The sequence below is a fragment of the Sceloporus occidentalis genome, unplaced genomic scaffold, assembly GCF_023333645.1.
Source record: "Sceloporus occidentalis isolate IW3139 unplaced genomic scaffold, rSceOcc1.0.p SCAF_10, whole genome shotgun sequence".
Classification (NCBI taxonomy): Eukaryota; Metazoa; Chordata; class Lepidosauria; order Squamata; family Phrynosomatidae; genus Sceloporus; species Sceloporus occidentalis.
The window spans coordinates 9,316,878-9,336,254 of record NW_028316990.1 but is presented as its reverse complement, the minus strand read 5'-3'; the positions used below and the strand labels follow the sequence as shown (position 1 = coordinate 9,336,254).

The following is a 19,377-nucleotide window of genomic DNA, read 5'->3' as shown; positions in this document are numbered from 1 at the left end:
GGGACTTTCCCCCGTTTCAGGTAAGATTGGGTAAGATTTGATAGATCCACAGTAGCTTGGTGGATAGCATGGTTTCCTTGGATTGAGAAGCTCTGAGGTTTGGACATTGTCTGTTCAGTAGCAAACTCTGTGTGTGACCTTATTCTAGGGAGCATTTTCATCCTGCTTTGGGGCATTCCTAAGGTTTGTAGTTTTTGCCTGATATTCACAATCACATACTGTTTGGATTAATTATACTACAGAGGAGCACACCTTTTTTTTGCATAGAAAATGGTAATATTGTGCACAAACCATGTTTTCAGAAACAATTTTTTTTTTGTGTGTGTGTGTGTGTGTGTGTGTGTTAGGGGGCTCAAAAGCACATTTTTCATGGGGAAAGAGGTGATTCCAGAAATTCATAGAGGTTTTGTAGTACAATTATGTTTTTGTGCTACCCCCTACACACACACACAATTTATATGTCTCTGGAAACAGTGAGTTTTTCTTGAAAAACATGGATTTTGTGCACACGCAAAAGATAGTTTGGGGTGCAGAATAACCCCATGTGTATTTGTGAGCAGAATAATTTCCCAAGGCACTTCAGGATGTGCCAACGCAGACCGAAAACTGCCCAGAAATATATATTTTTTGTGATACGGCAGGGATAAAATTATGGATATGATTTCTCCTGGCTTGCATGGAGATTGTAGATTTACATTTCTGAGCTGGAGGCCAGGGCTTTGTCCTTCACCTCCCCAGTCCAAGGCCAAACACTTTGCAAGCCCTTAGCCCTTTTTCTTTAAGCTGGGTTATTTATTTGCCCTGCAAGCTGATAAGGACCCTGTTTTTACAAAGACAAAAGCAGAAGGCCCCTCTCCATTCTGAGGGTCTCCCCTTCCCTCCTCCTCCTCCGTCCAAATCCCCTCTGTAATCCTGGACAGATAGCATCATTGGGAGTGATGGCCCTGGGCTCTTTGCTTTCAACAGAAGCCTCCCTGTGGATTTCACTCAAGACAATTGAGAACATATTTACTCAGAACTAATGGCATTGTGATGGAAGCAGCAATGAGGAAAAGGAGGGAGGGTATCTAGCTGGGGCTGGGGGCTCCTGCGATATTTAAACAAAGGGGCTGCTTAGGAATCCTTGGAGAAGGGTAAAACCCCACTCATGCCACGACACCCATCTCCACATCCACTCCACCGTGTTGCATCCATCTATGATCATTTAATCGTCTTGTTTGTGAGAGACATGCAAGAAAGACCACTACATGGGGGTTGGGGGGGATGTAGGGAAGAGTTATGACTTGCTTTAGCTAGGCTTGTAATTGATCCTGAAGCTGTTCTGCAAAGGGTAGGAGGGAAAGAGCAATGAGGAGTTTGTAACTCCTGCATCTTGGTTATTGTAATTACCCCCCCTCTCTCTCTCTCTTCTTTTTTTGCTAGGATTCTGCCTCTCAAGCTGCCGTGCTTCATGGCAAACTCCCCTTTCCCTTTCCTCCTCACCATCTGCACCAATGTCTATAAATACTTAAATGCTAATGTGGGAGGAAGGAAGGAAAGAAAGAGAGAGAGAGACAAAAAGAAAAGAAGGACTTCCCATTTTCGAGTGACCCACTTTCTTCTCTAGAAACCTGTTGCATCGTCTTTGGCCTATGTCTGGGCAGAAGATGTGCTCCCCTTCCCTACTTCATTGCACTTCTGAAAGTCAGCACCCACAACACACACACACACACACACACACACACACTGGGGAAAACCTTAAAATTGGGAGGGCCATGAACCTCATCAGATGCCAAGGAAGTTGTTAGGGCGATACTGCAACACCCATTCAGGAAGACACAATGGCAGTCCTGCGTCTACAAAACCAGAGTAGGGCTTGTTGATTGTAGGATGACTTGGAGGTCTCTCATTCGTAGGGTCACCATAAGTTGTCAATGACAATTTCACAGACTCGGACGCATAGGAAGCTGCCAGGCTGCATGACCCAGGCATCACCACAGTCACCAAATAGGGCAGCTAGGCTGGCTTGAGCTTCATCAGAGGCTAGATCATTTTTGCCTCCCTCTTGCTTGGGGCCTTTCTGCCTCAGCGGGCATGATGCACACAGAGAGACATTGCTGCCTTTGCATCCCCACCAGGTCTCTTGGCTTGACTCCATCCTTGTTTTTTGCAGAAGAGCTTATTAGCCAAGCACTCTGCAAAATGCCCTTGAGTGGGTTTCCTTTTTTCCCATTCTTTCTCTGTGTGCGTGTGTGTGTTTTAAAGGTGTAAATGCCAGGGGAGGCTCTACCAGCTCCTCATGTTCTTTTCATCTCGGCAGGGCTTTGCCCTTTCTCGCAGCGTGACTCCAACAGCAGGCTCCGTGCGGCTGTGCGCAGAATACAAACGTACTCCCAGAGTTCGGAGCATGACAAGAATTCCATTGTAGGCTGGCAGGATGCAAGTTGGTCCAGGCCTTTCATGCCCCTGGTTTTATTCCCTCTCTCTCAAGGATCAGTTGCCAGAGCCCAGATCTTAGTGTGGAGAATGGAACAAATCCAAGGCATTCAAAAATCCTTCCTCCATTGCATCATTTAACCTTGTTCCTTTAGAAGATTACACTCTGAGAAAACTACAGAGGAAACTACCACCTATCAGGCCTACTCACAAATTGAGTTGTGTTTCTCAAAGCATGCAGGGGTCCTGTTGGCTCCCGACTATCATTGCTGGGGACTCTAAAGCAAAGTTTCTCCATTGGTTTTAGAGTCCTGTTCAATACAACCAAGAACTCAGTTGCCTTCTAAGCATCATCGTTAGTATTATTTATATTATCTTAGAAAAGGGTTGAAATCTTCAGGAAACAGAATTGAGAGACTTAGCTGTGTTTGTCTGGAATATCAGTATGCAAAAGGATCTTGTATCCCCTTTGAGGCTAGCTGAGCAAAAGAAGACTTTCGTAGACTTTATCTGATCCATCCTTTGCATCAGGAAACAGTTCCACATCCAAAAATAAATAGAAGTGTTGGACTAGGACTCCAGAGACTAGTGTCTGAATGTCTGCTCAGCCACAGAAAGGGCTGTGGGTGACCTTGGGAAGTCATTGACTCCCAATCTCAGAGGAAGGCAATTTCAAACTCCCTTAGATTCAGTTTTGACAAGGAAACGGAGACAGTTTGGTGTGTTGGTGAGGCTCTGGGAGACCAGTCTTCAAACTCCCACACAGCCATGGAACCCCACTGGGTGACCTCTGAGAAGTCACACTGTTTCTCAGCCTCAGATGAAGGCTGCGCCAAACCTCTTCTGAGCAAACCTTGCCAAGAAAACTCTGGGAGATTTGACTTGAAGGCATGTAAAACAACCGAGCAAATCAAACTTGAATTCTCACTAGAAGCCAAAAATGTCTGAACTGAGGCTGTCGTACTTTGGACATATCAAAAGATGAAATGGCTAATGGAAGAGGTGATAATGCTAGGGAAAATGGAAAAGAGAAAGACCTCAGTACAGGAGGATAGGCTCCATCAAGAAAGCCATGGCTGCTCTGAGTTCGCAAGACCTGATGATGCAAGACCTGATGATGATCTTGGAAGTCTCTCATTCAGAGATAAGTCAAAGCTGACCCAATAAATAGCAGCAATGTCAATAGATTTGAATGCTCTTTCTTTGAGGTCTGTTTGCCTGGCAAGACCTTTTACCGAACCAACTTTGTGCCCTCCTTTTGCCAAGGGAACTCTTTCCCTTTCCCTGCTGTATCCAGCAAAAAGGAATTTCCAGTTTGCCAGGCAGCTCCTTGGTTGTATGCAGTGCACAGTTGGCATTGCATAAATGAAAGATAGAGAGAGGTATTTATGCAGAGCCAGGGAGTGAGATGGGGATTCACAGCTAGAGTAACCTCAGGGGTAGAAGAGAAGGGGTACAAAGAAAGAGAGGCATGACTTATTTCACTTTAAAGGAAATGTGCATTAAGCAATTAGAAGGAAGATTTGAACCACCGGGGGAGAGAAAAGCTGCCCCAAAGACAGTCAGGGGAAAGCAAAGAACCTGATTAGTATTAAAATGGATCTTGGCAAATTTATGAGTGATGTATAATTTCTTAGTCTGAGGCATCTCATCACCTGCAGAGGTCTGGAGCTTGGCAAATTGATGAGTGATATAATTTCTTCGTCTGAGGCACCGTCACCTGCAGAGATCTGTAGATTTTTCTCTTTCCCTCCTCCCTTTCTTCCTCTCTTTATGCACTTCAGATTTCCTGGATGCAGCTCAGATTGTTTTTAACTTGGGACTCTTGTCATGTGTACACAAGACATGTGAACACCACCTCACAGAAGTCTCCAGCTAGCAGCATCCTGGGGTCTGGCCTTCATCTCTGGCTTTCACATGGAGTTACGGTTCAGCTGGAGTGATGGAAGGGGCTGCAGGAGCATAGCGATGAACATTTCTTAAGGACAGTGGTGGATCGGGAACAGCAGGTTACCTTGTCCATTGAGTAGAAAACAAATGTAGTTTTCTAGGCAAAAGAGAGGTAGATGTAAGGAGCTTCTTTCAGCATGAGGACCGGATTGAATTCCAGAGAAGATCTTGGGGTTCACATTGCAATGATGGTCAGGGTTCTTGAGGAGAACTGGGTTGGGGACAAAAATACCAGCCATATTTTTATCTTGATGTTCTGCTGCCAGTAGCCAAGGTCTTTTTCACTCTACGCCATTACAGCACTTTTCTACCATGTTAACTGCTGCGCCTCCAATTTGTGGGATCCTGGGCTTTGTAGTTTCATGAGGTATTCCAGTTTCTGTGCCAAAGAAGTCTTGCAAAGTCAAAGAACTCTATTTTCCCAAACTTTGGCATTTTGGACTTCAACTCCCAGAAGCCCTAACTAGCTTGGCCACCAGGCATTCTGAGAGCTGAAGTTGAAAACATCTAGAGGATTGGGAACCACTACTCTATGGCCTCCCCAAAGTACAAATCTCAGGACTTCATGGGATGGAGCCAAGACAGTAAAAGTGGTATCTAAGCACTATCATTGTGTAGTGCAAAAGTCTTTGGAGAGTACTTTGATCTCTTAACAGAAGTTGGGACACCACCTAATGCTTGCATCATGAGAGAAGGACCCTTGGCTATCTTAGAAAGTGGAAAGGGATGAACTGGAACCATGATAGAGCGCCTTCAACTTCAAGGTCTTAAGTCCCCACCACTAGATTGAAGTCAAATGTAGGAGACCCCTTCTTATCTTTTAAAGCAGTTTAGATTTTGAACACCATTGTGAACTCTCCTTCCTCCAAGGTGTGTATGTGTGTGTGTCTTCAAGTCACCTGCTGACTTATGGTGACTCCATGAATTTTTTCATAGGATTTTCTTAGCCAAGGAATCCTCAGAGTTGTTTTTGCCAGTTCCTTCCTCTGAAATACAGCCGACAGCACCTGGTATTCATTGGCGGCCCATCCACGCACTAACCAGGGCTTGACCCAGTTCAGCTTCCAAGATAAGATGGGATCTGGTGCCTTTAGGGTGCAATGGTTGAGCAGACATCCCCTGGCAAATTCTTAGAGGACAAGGATTTGGACCACAAGAGGGGCCCCTGGATTCTTCCTCCTCTCATTCTTTTCCACATATCCCCCCCCCCCTTGAAATAAGGATCCTTGATATTGTCAGGTCATGAGTGGGCAGTGAGTGAGCTGGATAGCTAGCTGGCTGGTGGACCCTGCAGTTTAATTAACCCTGGAATGTGAGCGAACTGTCCTGATGCTCTCCTTCACCAAGGCCCATGGGAGGCATTGGGACCTTGATGGATGCTGTGCTTTCTCTTGCAACTGTGTGGCCCAAGGTACCCTTCGAGGGGAGCTCCGGCTCATCTGGGCGGCTTGCTTGCGTGCTCCTTGTGCCCTCCCTCTTCCCCGGTGTGCTATAAATACATTCTCTTAGTCCATCCTAGCACACTGTATCAATCTTGTTTAATAGACTGGAAAGCTTAATGTGAGGTGGCGGGTCGCGGGGAGCATCGGGGTGATGGATTGTGCCTTCCCGGAGTCGAGCACCGTTGATGTATAATGAAATATTTATGATTTATTCCGGCTAATAAACTGGAATGAAGTGTGTGATATATGTGAGCAGATGGGGAACTATTGATGCAGCTTTCATTTGGGGCGTGTGGGGAGGTTTATGTCCATAACACACACGTACACACATCACAGAACCTCGCGTGCCATAAACTTGGCACCTCGCATGGCTGTTGCGGGGACAGCCGATTCCCATCCCATCATTAATCTCGTACTCCTTCCCTCTAATTGTTTGTCATCCCACATTCCCCCTCCCGCACCTGTTCTCCACACGCTGGAGACAAAACCTTCCTTTCCACAGAAGGCCTTTTATTGAACGGCTTTGCTCCTCTGGAATTCTAAATGCGTGCCACCGACACTGTCAAGAAGGATTGGGGAAAACAATTGTTGGATTCCATAGCCCTGAACAAGGATGGGCCAAGCATGTGGGCTTGCATGTGGCCCTAGAGGTCCCAAAATACAGCCCTTGAAGCACCCCAAACCATGTCATGGCCCAATTTTTTAATAAAATCTAATTCAGGAAGATTTATTTCCATCTGATAACCCTAGCCATAAATGTGGCTGTTCATCTCCCCCAACTCCTGGAAAAACCGCATTGCAAAAATCAGCCAAAATGGTGGCCAGATGCAATGTTATATCACTTCTGGCATGACCAAAACCAGTGCTATGGCCCATTGGGAAGAAAATGGTTTCTTGCCCCTCCATAGTTGCCCATCCTTGCCTCAAGTATTTCTGAAGCATATGGGGCCTTTTTGGAGAAATAAAGTGGGCGTGTAACTTGGAAAAGAGAAGAGCAAAGGGTGACGCGATAGAGCCATCTTCAAATTCCTGAAAGGCATGTCATGTAGAATATGAAGCCAGCTGGTTTTCTCCTTCTCCAGAGTCTAGGGCACAACCCAAGTGAGTTCAAATTCCAATAAAAGAGAATCCACCTAAACACCCAGGAAGAACTTGACGGTATGAGCTTTTCAGCAGTGGAACCAGCTCCCTCAGTGAATCATGGACTCTCCTTCTTTGCAGGTATTTAAGCAAAGGTTGCATTGAGCCTCTTTCAGGCATACTTTAGTCATGCATTACTGCATGGCAGGGGACTGGGTTAAATGGCCACTAAATCATCACAATTTAGTGATTCTTGTGTTCAAAGGGTCTTGCTTGCCATCAAGAGCCCCTTCTCTGGTGCCATGGAAGACTCAAGGAGTCCAGCCTTAATCCGACTGCTCTTCTCCATGAGCTGCCCTACCAGTTTTTCCCTCTCCACCACCACCTTTGGGCTAACTGCCTCCATTTGGCAAAATACTTTTGAGATCCCTGTGGCAAAACCACCAAAGAAGCAGAAGGAGCTGGTGTTACTGCCATTGCATCTGACAGCTTGAGAGGAGAGCTTCCCGGGAGACCCTTCCTGTACTGAAATGCCGCTTGTCCTTAACTCTCTCAGTTCAACCTCTGCAAAAGGGATCCAGCAGGGGAAATGCCTCATTCTGTTTGCCCCTTCTCAAAGGATTGCCCCAACCATTCAAAAAAGTTCCCCGGGAAAGTCTAACAACAATGGCTTGCGATATGGCTGAGAGGGGCCAACTGGCCTTCCGTCTCAACCAAGGCCCAGGGAAGTTTGTCTTTCTCTGCCCCACATTTTGGATCTGAGAGCAGAAGATGTCAAGAATAGGGGGGGAGAAGCACATTCAGAAGCAGGGGATATTTCTAAACAGCTGCCTTTTGCCTTGAAGTGACACTTTTGTGGGTTCTCTTTGCCGCAACGCTGTCTGAGCCCATCTAGGGAGGAAAGGTGCCATCTTGGAAATGCCATTTTAAATTCCCCCACAAAGGATCAAAGCAAGTGTAGCGATGGCATCTAGTCAAGGTGCTTCATTCAAGAGTTGTTATTGTGTGCCTTCAAAATCTTATGGCAACCCTAAGCAACTCTGTCATGGCTTTTTCTTAGCAAGGGTGAAGTCAAAGGCTTTCACAGCTGGCATTCATAGTTTTTTTGTGGGGTTTTTGGGCTATGAGGTCATGTTCTAGAAGCGTTTATTCTTGAGGTTTCACCAGCATCTGTGGCTGGCATCTTCAGAGAATGCTGGCATGGAAGAGAGTGAGGTATATATACTGTTGGTTGAGAAGAAGCGATTTCCATGTTAATTCGTTTATTGTTCTGTTGTTGAATGGCAAGGCCTATAGAGTGTCTATTGACGTAATGATCCATTGTCTGCTGGGAAATCCCATTAACCCTGGGTGCTTTTCATTTGCATTTGCTGGGGCTTGATTTTGGTGTTTTTCAGGACTGGGAGCCAAACATTGTTCACTTTAAGGGTTTCTTCTTTCCTGTTGAAGTTGTCCAGGTGTTTGTGGATTCCAGTGGCTTCCCTGTGCATTCTGACATGATAGTTGTTGGACTGGTCCAGAATGTCAGTGTTTTCAAACAGCATTTTCTTAGCAAGGTTTGTTCAGAGGAGGTTTGCCATTGCCTTCCTCTGAGGCTGAGTCTTGCCCAAGGTCGCCCAATGGTTTTCATGGCTGAGCTGGGAATCGAACCCTGGTCTCCAGAGTCCTAGTCCCACACTCTGTGCCATGCTGGCTTCACCTGTACAAACTGTTCATTAGTTCCTCCAGATGCAGCAAGCCCAAAACCCTTTATACTGTACATCCATCCTTTCTCCTCCCTTTCCTCGATCCTAAAGTATTCTACAGGAGTTAATGTAACAACAAGTAGCCCATCTGGCAGCAGAAAGGGAGAAGGAAAAGATGCCAGGATGCCTCTGTGCAGCTGGCCTCACCCTGGGAACAAGACGGTCAAAGCAATTAAGTGCTATGCTGACGTTTCACAACAGGGGCTTGCTGCTGAAAGTTGCTGCTCTGGCAGACCTTCATAATAATTGGAGTAGAAATCACCAAGAGAGCTTCAAGTTTCCTTCTTTTATCACCACAGATCTGGAGGCTGACTTGCCCTTCTCTTAGACAATGGTTTCTGTAGTACAGGTACCTCTGCAAGGGTCCAAAAACTGATTTCCTGAAGCCACTTTACACTGCATAAATACAGTGCTATGATTCCACTTTGACTACGGGTGCTTCTACACTGTAGAAATAATGCAATTTAACACCACTTTGCCTACAGAATCCTGGGATTTGTAGTTTGGTGAGACACCAGCAGTCTTTTGAAACTACAAATTCATGGGATATAGCCACGGCAGTTAAAGTGGGACTATAGTGCTGTCGTTTGAATCCATTGGTTGAAGTCTTTTCTTCAAGAGCAGCAAAAAAACAACAACCTCACTCCACCTTCCACCTTATGGTGACTCTTCAGATATTTAAAAGATGGCTGTTAACCCATTTTCCTGTCTTCTCCAAACTAAACATACCAACTCCATCAGACAGCAGGTGATGGGGATCATTTTCTCAGCTTGAGCTGCCAGTCAGAGCCAGCCATACTAAGCTAAATGAACCAGGGGTATGCCTTGGCATAAGGCTGCTGCACAGAGTCACTATTCCTCTGGAAATCCTTGTGTGATATCAAGAAGCTCAAGTGTCCAATGTGTGTTGAGGCAACAGGACCCTTGACTACAAGCCTACAGAGGGCAAGCCCCTATGCCTCTGGAAAGTCACCTTTGGAGGGCATGAGGACAGCAAGGCAGCTGCCTCCGATTTGGCTGACATTTCAGACTGGCAGCAGATGGCACATGGTGGGAAAGAGGCCGTTGTGTTTGTCCTGTGGACTGCTGTTTTGCAAAGAGCCCTGGAGAAGCAACACATAAGATGTGGGAAGGATAAGTGAGAGACGGAAAGAGAGAGCAAGGGGTCTGGAAGACAGTTGAGTGGTTAAATATTTCCAGGTCAAAAAGAAAAAGCACTTCAGGAAAGGGCGGTTGTAAGCACTTGTCCAAGCTAATCTATCTAAGTAAAGTCAGTCCTCCATATCCACAGATGCTCTATCCACAGATTCAAGCATCTATATATAAATTCCAAAAGGCAAACCTCGATTTTGACATTTTATATAAATGACACCATTTCACTAGTACATTTTACTTAATAGGAGTTGAACATTCATGTATCCACGGGGGGGGGGGGGGCTCTCCTAGAATGGATACCATGGACCCACTGTAGCAGCATTGTAGAGCCAGCATGATGTTGGAGTGTTGGACTCCAAGAAACCAGAAACCAGGACTCCAAGAAACTCTCCCTTGGTTGGCCATGGATACCCATTGGGTGACGTTGGACAGGGCATGCTCTCAGCCTCAGAGGAAAGCAGTGGCAAACATCCTCTGAAGAAAGCTTGCCAAGACAACCCTAGGGGAGTGTTACCAGAAGTCAGAGCCAACATGAAGCCGTTGAGTGGAGCATAGTGTGGTGGTCTGCGTGTTGGGCTAGGACCTCAAGAGGATCTTCACTGCTTTTGTCCCCACTCTGCTTCTCCTTTCCTCTTGGTGCATTTCCAGCACCCCAATACCAGGCATCATGTCCTCCTGCAGTTTCTGTCTTTGCTGCAAACAGAGCACCAGACTGCTTCCTTCATTTCTCCTCTCTTTCTTTCTTAGGTGACACAGCTGTGTATAAAGATGGCACCTACTGGATCAGGGGGCGGACGTCCGTTGACATCATTAAAAGCGGAGGCTACAAAATCAGCGCCCTGGAGGTTGAGCGCCATTTGTTGGCCCACCAGAGTATTGCTGGTAAACTATATCTGTCCATCTAGAGCAGGAGTGGACATGGTGCAGCTCACACTCAAATGTGGTCCTCCAGACCACAGAGGGGGAAAAAAGTGCTACAAAAATTGCCTTTTGGGGGAATTTCCATCACATTTGTTTTCATAAACAAATGCACACAGACACACACATACATATATACTACAGCACCACATTTCTGTCATGCTGAAAGTGACATAGTATCACTTCCAGTTGCCATTTGGGATTATTTTAAGCCTTTTCTAGCTTTGAAAGTTATTTGGGAGGTCAGGGAAGCTCTGAGGAGGTAGGAGAAGCAAATTGCATCATTTGCGGTTGAATTTGGGTTGTTTTAGCCAGTTTAGGAGTGAAAATCACTTGAAAAATAGCAGGATATTTTTCAAAAAGAAACTTTAAAGGGCTTCCGGGTCCCCAGAAAGTGGGTCACAGGAGCCACCCACATTTTGCTCAGCCTTGCCTTAATGTGTTGTCCCAGAGATGATGGGATATGGAGCAGCATTTGGCTCCTTCAGGTGGCCAAAAGTCTTGGGTCAGCAGTGCTCTACTCCAAAGATAGACTGCCCCCAAAAATGACAGATCAAGGAAAGGAACATGACAAGAGGGGTTAAAATAGGGAAGATTATACAGCAATTGTAGATACAGTAAGGACCTGGGTGTTCCTCCAATGTCTTCATGGAAAAGCATCTGATGTGATACCATAATTTCCTTTCATGCATCTCCTTCTATGCTTCTGGAACTGTCTTTACGTATTTTATTTCATTCACCAATTGCCCTACAGCCGAAGTTCTTAGGGCCACGCATACGATAAAAACAAACACAGCAAAGCCCCTAATGAGCACATAACATCACTTACCCAGCCAACCAACAAAATAAAAGCAGCAGTTGCAATGTTTTAAAAATAGAAGATGAATCTGAAGGCGGCCTAAAGAAGGACAATTTTAAAACGCAGCTTGTTTGGTGTAAACCAAGCAATGAGGTAAAAATTTAAAGGGGCTAAGAAACCAGAAATATCTTTTCCCTGGTGCTGGAAACTGAATCAATTCTACACCTAGGAGGTCAGCACACAATTTGGGGACCTCTGCAGAGAAGGCTTACTCAGAAGTAGCCAGCCACTGAGTTTCAGGAGGCAGGAGCACCCGGATCAGGGCCTTGGATGATGCTTTCAGGAGGACAGGCAGAAACATATGGGAAGAGGCGGCATCGCCTTGCCTTGTCACTCAGGTTTCCCTTGCCCCTCTCTACTCCTAGGCTCTGCCATCTGGCTGTGTTTTCTATTTATTTACTAAAGTATTTTTACCCTGCCCTTGAAAACAACAACAACAACATCCAGGTAGTTTTACGAATGCACATAAAGAAGTCAACAACATAAAAATTCATGTATCCACGGGGGGGGGGGGGGGGGGGCTCCTAGAATGGATACCATGGACCCACTGTAGCAGCAGAGCCAGCATGATGTTGGAGTGTTGGACTCCAAGAAACCAGGTTTCGAACTCTCCCTTTCATGGGTCACCCCTTTCATGGGGGTCACCTAAGACCATTGGAAAACACCTATTTAATTACAGTTATGAAGTAGCAATGAAAATAATTTCATGGGTTTGGGTCACCACAACATGAGGAACTGTATTAAGGGATCACGGCATTAGGAAGGTTGGGAACCACTGTCCTAGACTCTGGAGCAGCAGAAAATAAGCTTGTACGACATCTTTTCAAATATTTAAACAGGGCCATCATATCACCTCTTACCCTTTTCTTCTCCAGGCTAAACATTTGCAGCTCCTTAAGCCACTTTTCACAGGGCCTGTTGGTTTCCAGACCTTTCACCATTTTGTTCGCCCTTTCTCTGGGTACCTCCAGCTTGTCACTCTCCTTCTGTAATTGTGGTGCCCAGAACTGGACACAATATTCCAGGTGAGGTCTGACCTAAGCAGAACAGAGCAGTAGCATTATTTCCCTCTGTCTAGACACTATATTCTTGTTGATGCAGCCTAGGTTCATATTGGCTTTTTTGGACTGAGCAAAAAGCAAAAACAAAAGCCCAGGTAAATGCAATACCTTTTGCCTGATACCTCAAAGATCAATTCTGGCAGATCTTTTTGGAAGGGATTTCCAGAAATCACTTTTTCTTGCCTGACTCTTTTGCTCTTTCTCTCTCAGATGTCGCTGTGATTGGTGCACCAGACATGATGTGGGGCCAGAAAGTCAGTGCTGTGGTCAAACTCCACCAAGGCCATACTTTGTCTCTCAAGGAGCTGAAGGAGTGGGCAAGGTAAGCATGGCATTGCCTTTCATGGCTATCTCCTTTGCCTTTAATGAGGGTAGGGCAGGGTCTTTCTGAAAGAACACAAAGAAGTCAAGACCCTGTTTTGATAGCTAGTTCCTGTCTTTCCCAATATGTTTTGAGCACCTCTCTTTTAAGCAAAAACTGCAAATGTATTGAACAAGTAAATGAAGAATTAAATACATTGGTAATATGTGGTTGTTTTCCCCATCCTTCATTTCAGCATGAATTTCGTCCTGTATCAGTTTCAGAAGTTCCACCAGCTAGCCCAAAGTGGGAAACCATCTTCATTCAAGGGCCAAATTTATCTTTAAAGACATTCTTGGGGGCTGCCAAGAATAATGGTGGTGTGTTGTTGTTGTTGTTGTGTGCATTCAAATCATTTCTGACTTAGAGTCACCATATAACAGGGTTTTCTTGGCAGAATTTGTTCAGAGAAGGTTTCCATTGCCTTTGAAGCCGAGAGAGTATGATTTTCTCAAGTGGGTTTCCATGGATGAGCAGGGATGTGGGGTACAAAATAGTTCAGTGCCCAAACCAGTACACCACACTGACATGATATCAGTTCTGGTTGTGTGGGCCAACACCTGCTGGAATTCCCTAATGTGAATTCGAATGAAATCACTACTTGGAGAGTGCTACATCATTTGACAATATCTAGCTAATTCCTAGATTCCTTGATAGAATCGGAATCATTGAAGGTCCCAAACTCCAGGCAGCAACATCTGGTAGACTCTGAAACTGAGAATAATATTGAACTACAATGACAAGATGTATAATAGTATGCATAGCCCAATAACCAATTGTGGGGATGGCCAGGGAACCTGCACAGCCTTTTCCCAAAGATTTTAACCTCCTCAATTCCATAAGATGAAGAAGAGAAGGAAGAATATGTATGACCCCCTTGATCATCTCCTTCTTTGCTCTTGTGCTACCCTGTTTTCCGTACCTCTTCCTTCTCCCCTTCCTCATAGCAAAAACTGGCAGTTCATCTGTATCCCTGAGGAAAGAGAGACTCAGTCAGAATGTGATGCATCTCCAAGCGGCAGGCAGGTACTTCAGGCAGAGGTCCTTGGTCCTTTCACCGAACGAACGGCTACCTCTGGGGCCTGACACTCCTGGCGGGCTTCTTTCTCTCTCCCGCTCACCCTGTTTCTCCTCCTTATCTTCCACATCACTTGCCTCCTGTCGCCCCCTTTGACTTCTCCTCCTCTTGCTACGCTGTCTGGCAGGAGACACATGTCCCTCTTCAGAACAATTCATTGTGTGGCTTTCGCCGCTAGCCTCTTCACACTGACAACCACCGAGTCTCAAGTTGGAGGCCTCCATATGGCAGGAGGCATGGATAGTTTGGAGGCAGTGGCAGGGAATTGGGGGGGGGGTGTGTGAGGAAAAGAGCATTGACATGCTTGGTGGGCTTGTCATGTCACTTCAGACTCTGGGCTGGAAACGGTGCTTGTGGGAGGTTGATGTGGCCCAAGGTTGGTGATCTGGCAAGAGGATGTACCCTCACCCACCCACTTTCCTTCCTTTGCAGAAGGCAAGATGACTTTGCCATGACAACACTCTTGGTGGGGGTATTAGGAGAAAATGCTCTTATTGGGTGTCTGACCCATCATGCATACATGGGCACTAGAGTAACATGGCTTGTCCATGTCAGGAGGGGAAGAAAAGGAGGGAGGTTTACCCCCTTGGAGCTTGTGAGGTGGAGCGGGAGTTTGCTGGGCTCCTTAGTGCTTATGTTGACAATTTGTCACTTGCGCTGCCTGCCATATCTAATTGCAAGGATTGATGAGAACCCATTAAAAGCAATCCATTTGCCTCTTGGAGGGGCTCTGCCTGGATGTTCTTTCTCTTACACACAGATATACGCACAGACACACTAGCCAGCCTGGCACAGCGATTTGACCATTGGATGAGGAATCTGGGACACTGGGGTTCAAATCCCTGCTCAACCATGGGTCACCTTGGCAAGCCGTATTCTCTCAGCCTGAATAAAACTTGAAATAGGAGAATGTCATCATTTGTGAGAGCCAGTGTGGTTGAATGGTTTGAGTGTTGGAACTGGACTCCAGGAGACAAGGGTTCAAATCTTTGTTCAGCCTTGGAAACTCCTGATTGTGCTTCGGCAAGACCCACTCTCTCAGCCCCAGAGGAAAGCAGTGTCAAACCCCTTCCAAATAAAACAGCAACAAACCAATATGTTTCAAGGATTTTCTAGAATCAGAATGGCCTAGTGGTTTGAGTGTTAAACTAGGACTCTGGGAGATGAGGGTTTGAATCCTGGTTCAGCCCTGGAAGTGGGCAAATCTATTCTCTCAGCCTCAGAGGAAGTCAGTATATATATTTACTTGGAGTTGACATTTTTAGTAAACCCATTGGTTTATGGCTAAAGCAGTTAAGCTCTTTTGACAGTTCGAATGCTGGATGGTTAATGTTTGTCTTTCTAACACTGGAGTATGAGTCCTTTATCTGCCCACAAGATCTGATCATGCTGGCCATGTCCCAGGTTGCAGGGATATTGTTTAAAAGTCTGTATGCATCAAGCCTGTGCATTAACCTGAATGTGCTTCTCTGTCCCAGGGAGTCCATGGCGCCCTATACCATCCCATCTGAGCTGCTGCTGGTGGAGGAGATCCCACGCAACCAAATGGGCAAAGTGGACAAGAAGTACCTTCTCAAGCAGTTCTACTCCTCCTCCTAAGGAAGACGATGCCAGAGGGAGCCAAGCAGAAAAGGAAAGCTTTGGCAGGCACCTGCACCCTTGGCCAGGAAGTGGCTAAACAACTGTGCTGAGGTTTTTCCAAAAGGGTGATTGGATGCCACTCTCCTTTCCAACACTCTGATCACTTCCTTGTACACGCACACACACACACACACTTTGTCTTATGATCATGTCTAAGATGGGGCCAGATCTATGATTTATTTTCATAACCATACGTCAATATTTTATAAACTCTGGCTTGCTTCTATCTGGCCTCTTTCATAGTTGGTGGCAGGTCTTTTTCTGCAGCTGATTTAAGTACAGCTTGAAGCTATAAGTTACGAGTGGGGGAAGATAAGGTCTTTACATCCAGACTTAGGGCAACCCTGTGGCTATTGGGAAAGGAGCTTCAGCCCTCCCCAAACATGACACCACTCTGCACTCCCTGAAGACCTTGTCCTGTTTGCATCTTCTGGAATCCCATTGGTGACCTACACAAGTATAATATCAAACTGCACCTGCATGTGCCTTTTATTGGTTGTTGCAGAAAGAAGTATTTGGTATCTTTGTCTGGAATATCCCCTTAGTTCTTATCTTAGCAGTTTGATGGCCATTCAGTGGTTAAGGGAAGATGGAGGTCAGCCGGGCAGTGCCCATAGGAAGAAAGGAAGAGACCCCAAGAGATATCCAGTCCAATCTTGCCATGTAGGAAGACACAATCAAAGCACTTCCAACAGATGGCCATCCAGCCTCTGTTTAAAACATCCAAAGAGGGAGATTTCACCACCCTTCGAGACAGCAAATTCCTCTGTCAAACAGCTCTCATTTTCAGGAAGGTCTTCCTAACGTTTAGGTGGAATCTCTTTTCTTGTAGTTTGAACCTGCCAGCAGTCCTCTGGGAGGATATCTCTTGGATCTGGCGTAGTTTCCCAGGGCATTAGACCCCTTTTTGAGAAGGACTATTCAATTAAGAGGCAGTCTTCATTAGCCGTGAAAAGGTCTGAATCGCTTGTGCAGTCTAAGATGGACTGCAGTAAATGCAAAGCAAACAGGCAGCATTCAAGGATATATATTTGAAAAGCTTGCTGATGAATTTAAGCATACATTCTAAACATATCTTCAGGTTGCCTCAATCACCTATAGGCTACCAGTTTAGAGAACTCAGCAAAGCTAGGGCTTATCTTCTCAGAAGAAGGAAGGAAAAGAGAGAAAGGAAGAAGGGGAGGAATCTGTAGCCTGATTTCCTATGGGTTTGTGTTAATTAGAACAGTCCCATTGACTCATTTGTATTTGGGACAAGAAATAGGATTTAGGTATGTATAACCTCAGATACCTGGGAATTTCCAAAATCACATGGTTTGTGTGTCAAGTACATTGATCACCTATAGGCTATAGATTTGCAAACGGGGAAAGCTTGAGAGGCTGTCAAATAGAACAGAGGTATACATGAAACCTGGGTTTGAATCCCCACTTAGCCATGGAAACCCACACAAATCACACACACTCAGCCTCAGAGGAAGGCAATGGCAAACCCTCTTTGAACAAACCTTGTCAAGAAAACCTTGCGATAGGTTTACCTTTGGGTTATCATAAGTCGGAAACAACTTGAATGCACGCAACAGCTACTCATATGCTCTCACAGCTGAAAGGCGAATTGCTTAAAGCATAACCTGAACTCTCTATGCTCAGCAGATTTGGTTTTCTTTAAAGTGTTACAAAATAACACTTTCTTTTAAAAAAAACAAATCTTGGAAGCTTATTGGTTCTTTTGTTCCCTTTCCCTTTTAAACCGACTTTTCGGCTTGTATTCATTTGTATAATTGGATATCTCAGCCAGAGGAAAGGACAAGGCGCGACAAAAGTTCGCGCTCTCTTAAGTGGGGCTGCACGACCCTCATGGGATTTGGAGGGAGGGTGGAGGAATCACAGCCATCCTCTCTGCTGTGGAATGAGCCTCTCTGGAGACTTCGCCCGTCTGATCAATGTGCTTTAAAATGCTTTTACAGAATTCCCATTCTTCTGCCGAAGACAGGCCCAGGGGAGACGCTTCCATTTGGTGCTCTTTTTCTGCCTTCACGTCTCATCCGTCCTGGCCCTGCTTCACCTTCAGCCTGCATGAGTCCCAGGTGAAATATCTCTTCCAGCATCTCTCTCTCAGATACACTCACACACACAAACCCACACTTTGCCCAGTGCTTTGTAGTTGGTCCCGCTTGCCTTCTACATCTCCTGCCAACCCTTCCAAGCAACGGTTCCTGCTTTTCATTCTCTCTCTCTTTATATTTTAAGGTTCTTCTTCACTCTGTCCCCCCCCCCCCATTCCTTATTTTTTACGGTGCAGTAAAAGAGCCCCTCATTAGGGGAGTCTGTAATCTCAACACGGGGACAGCTAATAACCCGCTGTAAATTGCGATCTGTCCTTTCGGCACGCTCCACCACACACTCCTTCTGTTTGACTACAGATGCAGGCTGGCGAAGGGGAGGGGGCAGCCATTAGAGAAGAGCAAATAAGTCCCAGCCTCTCTTAATAACGCAGGCACGCCTCTCTCTCTCTCTCTCTCTCTCTCTCTCTCTCTCTCTCTCTCTCTCTCTCTCTCTCACACACACACACACACACACACACACACTTTCCTACCCACATCTTGCCTGGTAAGTCCCTTCTACCCAAAAACCCATGCAAGGTTATGTTTAGGAATAGCTTTGTTAACTATGAACCCCAAAACTTGGAATTGCCTCTAAACCTATGCTGAAGTTTTGCAATAACCTCCCCCCCCAACACATCAAAACTGACATGCGTCAACTAGTGTCTATGTGCCTTCAAGTGGCCTGTCGACTTATGGAGACCCCATAGATTTCATGGGGTTTTCTTAGGCAAGGAATACTCAGAGGTGGCTTGGCCAGTTCCTTCCTATAAACATCCCCAAAAGATAACATTATCCATTTCACTCCAACCCTGTGTCACAAATGTCTCCATTCACAAATTATGAATATCTAAAATTACTAATGTCTCTTAAAATACAATAAAAGTAGTCCAAGCAAATAGCAACAGCAGACAGACTGGACTTCCCCAGAAGCCTCTACAAATAGATATGTGTTTAATCAGTGCTTGAAAGACAATTAGACCTCTGATGGAAAGGAGTTTCCTAACTGGAGCGCTACCACCAAGAAAGCCCTGCCTTTGAAATCTATCCACAGGAGCATTTAATCCAAAGCACTGACACAGAGATACCCTCCACTACCAAGACTCTTGCAATACTTATGGCAGGGCAGTCAGGCATTCCATGACTTTTGTTTGAACCAACACACAAAAAGGTTAATAATGGTGAATTGTTTCCAGCCTTGTCAGCTTTTCTGGTTATAGAGGCAATCTTTCAATTGCAACATATGGTCAAAAGGTAATGGTGGGTTTCGGTCTTGTTATGTTAGGGAAAGCGAGAGAGAATTAATACAGGACTCAAGGCAGCTTGCAAAAAAATTAAAGCCCAGTGGGTCCTTGGTATCTGCTGGGATTTAGTTCCAGGACATGCACACCTCAATTCCAAAACCCATGGATGCTCAAGTCCCATTATATAGAATCGCAGAGTACAATGGTCCCCCTTATATAAAACAGCAAAATTGAGTTTTGCTTTTTGAAATTTGTATTATTTTTGAAATATTTTCAAGCCATGGATGGTTGAATCGGTGAATAAAGAATCTGTGGATATGGAAAGCCAA

General features: G+C 45.5%; 1 protein-coding gene across 2 annotated transcripts in view; it reads left to right on the top strand.

The window, feature by feature from the left end:
* The window catches only part of LOC149305825 (malonate--CoA ligase ACSF3, mitochondrial-like), a 61,961-nt gene extending 42,584 nt beyond the window's left edge, over positions 1 to 19,377 (top strand). For both annotated transcript variants that reach the window (XM_089540659.1, XM_089540658.1), the window contains 3 exons: positions 10,535 to 10,669; positions 12,836 to 12,947; positions 15,543 to 19,377. In XM_089540659.1, coding sequence (XP_089396785.1) covers positions 10,535 to 10,669; positions 12,836 to 12,947; positions 15,543 to 15,663 — 368 coding nt within the window. In that variant the 3' untranslated portion in view covers positions 15,664 to 19,377. The remainder of the gene's footprint in view (positions 1 to 10,534; positions 10,670 to 12,835; positions 12,948 to 15,542) is intronic.